Source organism: Antrostomus carolinensis, unplaced genomic scaffold (assembly GCF_000700745.2).
Source record: "Antrostomus carolinensis isolate BGI_N321 unplaced genomic scaffold, ASM70074v2 scaffold24539, whole genome shotgun sequence".
Lineage (NCBI taxonomy): Eukaryota > Metazoa > Chordata > Aves > Caprimulgiformes > Caprimulgidae > Antrostomus > Antrostomus carolinensis.
The window spans coordinates 986-1,495 of NW_010338231.1; the positions used below are offsets into that span (position 1 = coordinate 986).

The 510-nt window shown below is 64.7% G+C and overlaps 1 protein-coding gene across 1 annotated transcript in view; it reads right to left on the bottom strand.

The window, feature by feature from the left end:
* LOC104530760 (microtubule-associated serine/threonine-protein kinase 3) overlaps positions 1 to 510 on the bottom strand; it is a gene marked incomplete at both ends in the record, with an annotated part of 11,073 nt that overhangs the window by 802 nt on the left and 9,761 nt on the right. The window contains 2 exons of the mRNA XM_029086861.1: positions 17 to 217; positions 329 to 510. Of these exons, the coding sequence (XP_028942694.1) occupies positions 17 to 217; positions 329 to 510 (383 nt within the window). The remainder of the gene's footprint in view (positions 1 to 16; positions 218 to 328) is intronic.

Consider the following 510-nt stretch of genomic DNA (forward strand, 5'->3'; position numbering starts at 1 on the left):
CGCGCGGCACACGGACCTGACGTGATGATGAGGGACAGGGCTGAGACAGAGGCGGATTTGGGGACGCGGCTGCCCGGCGAGGCTCTCTGCCTGTCTGGCACATCCTTCTGGCTGCTCAGCCGGCGGCTCCCGCCCGGCTCCAGGCCCCGGGGAATTGCATTTTTGGTGCCGGTGCTGTTGCTCCGGAGGCGGATGCGGTTCAGGCTGACGAGATCAGCTGTGCAGAGGGGAGGAGGGAGAGTTTGGGGATGTGGAGAAGCCATCCCATGCTGTATGGGACCCCGGGTGGCCCCGGAGGATCCCACACCAGTGTCCACAGCCTACTCACCGGATAGCGCCGCTGGCTTCACTGCACTGCCAGTCCCCACATCGGGGTCTCCCAGCACAAACTTGGGTCTCTCTGGCTTGGAAGACACCACACAAGGGCTTTCATCCTCCGAAGAGAAGGCAAACTTGGGCATGGTGTCCAGGCTGTAGGTGCTGGGCAGCGCGGCGGGGCTGCGGCTTCGC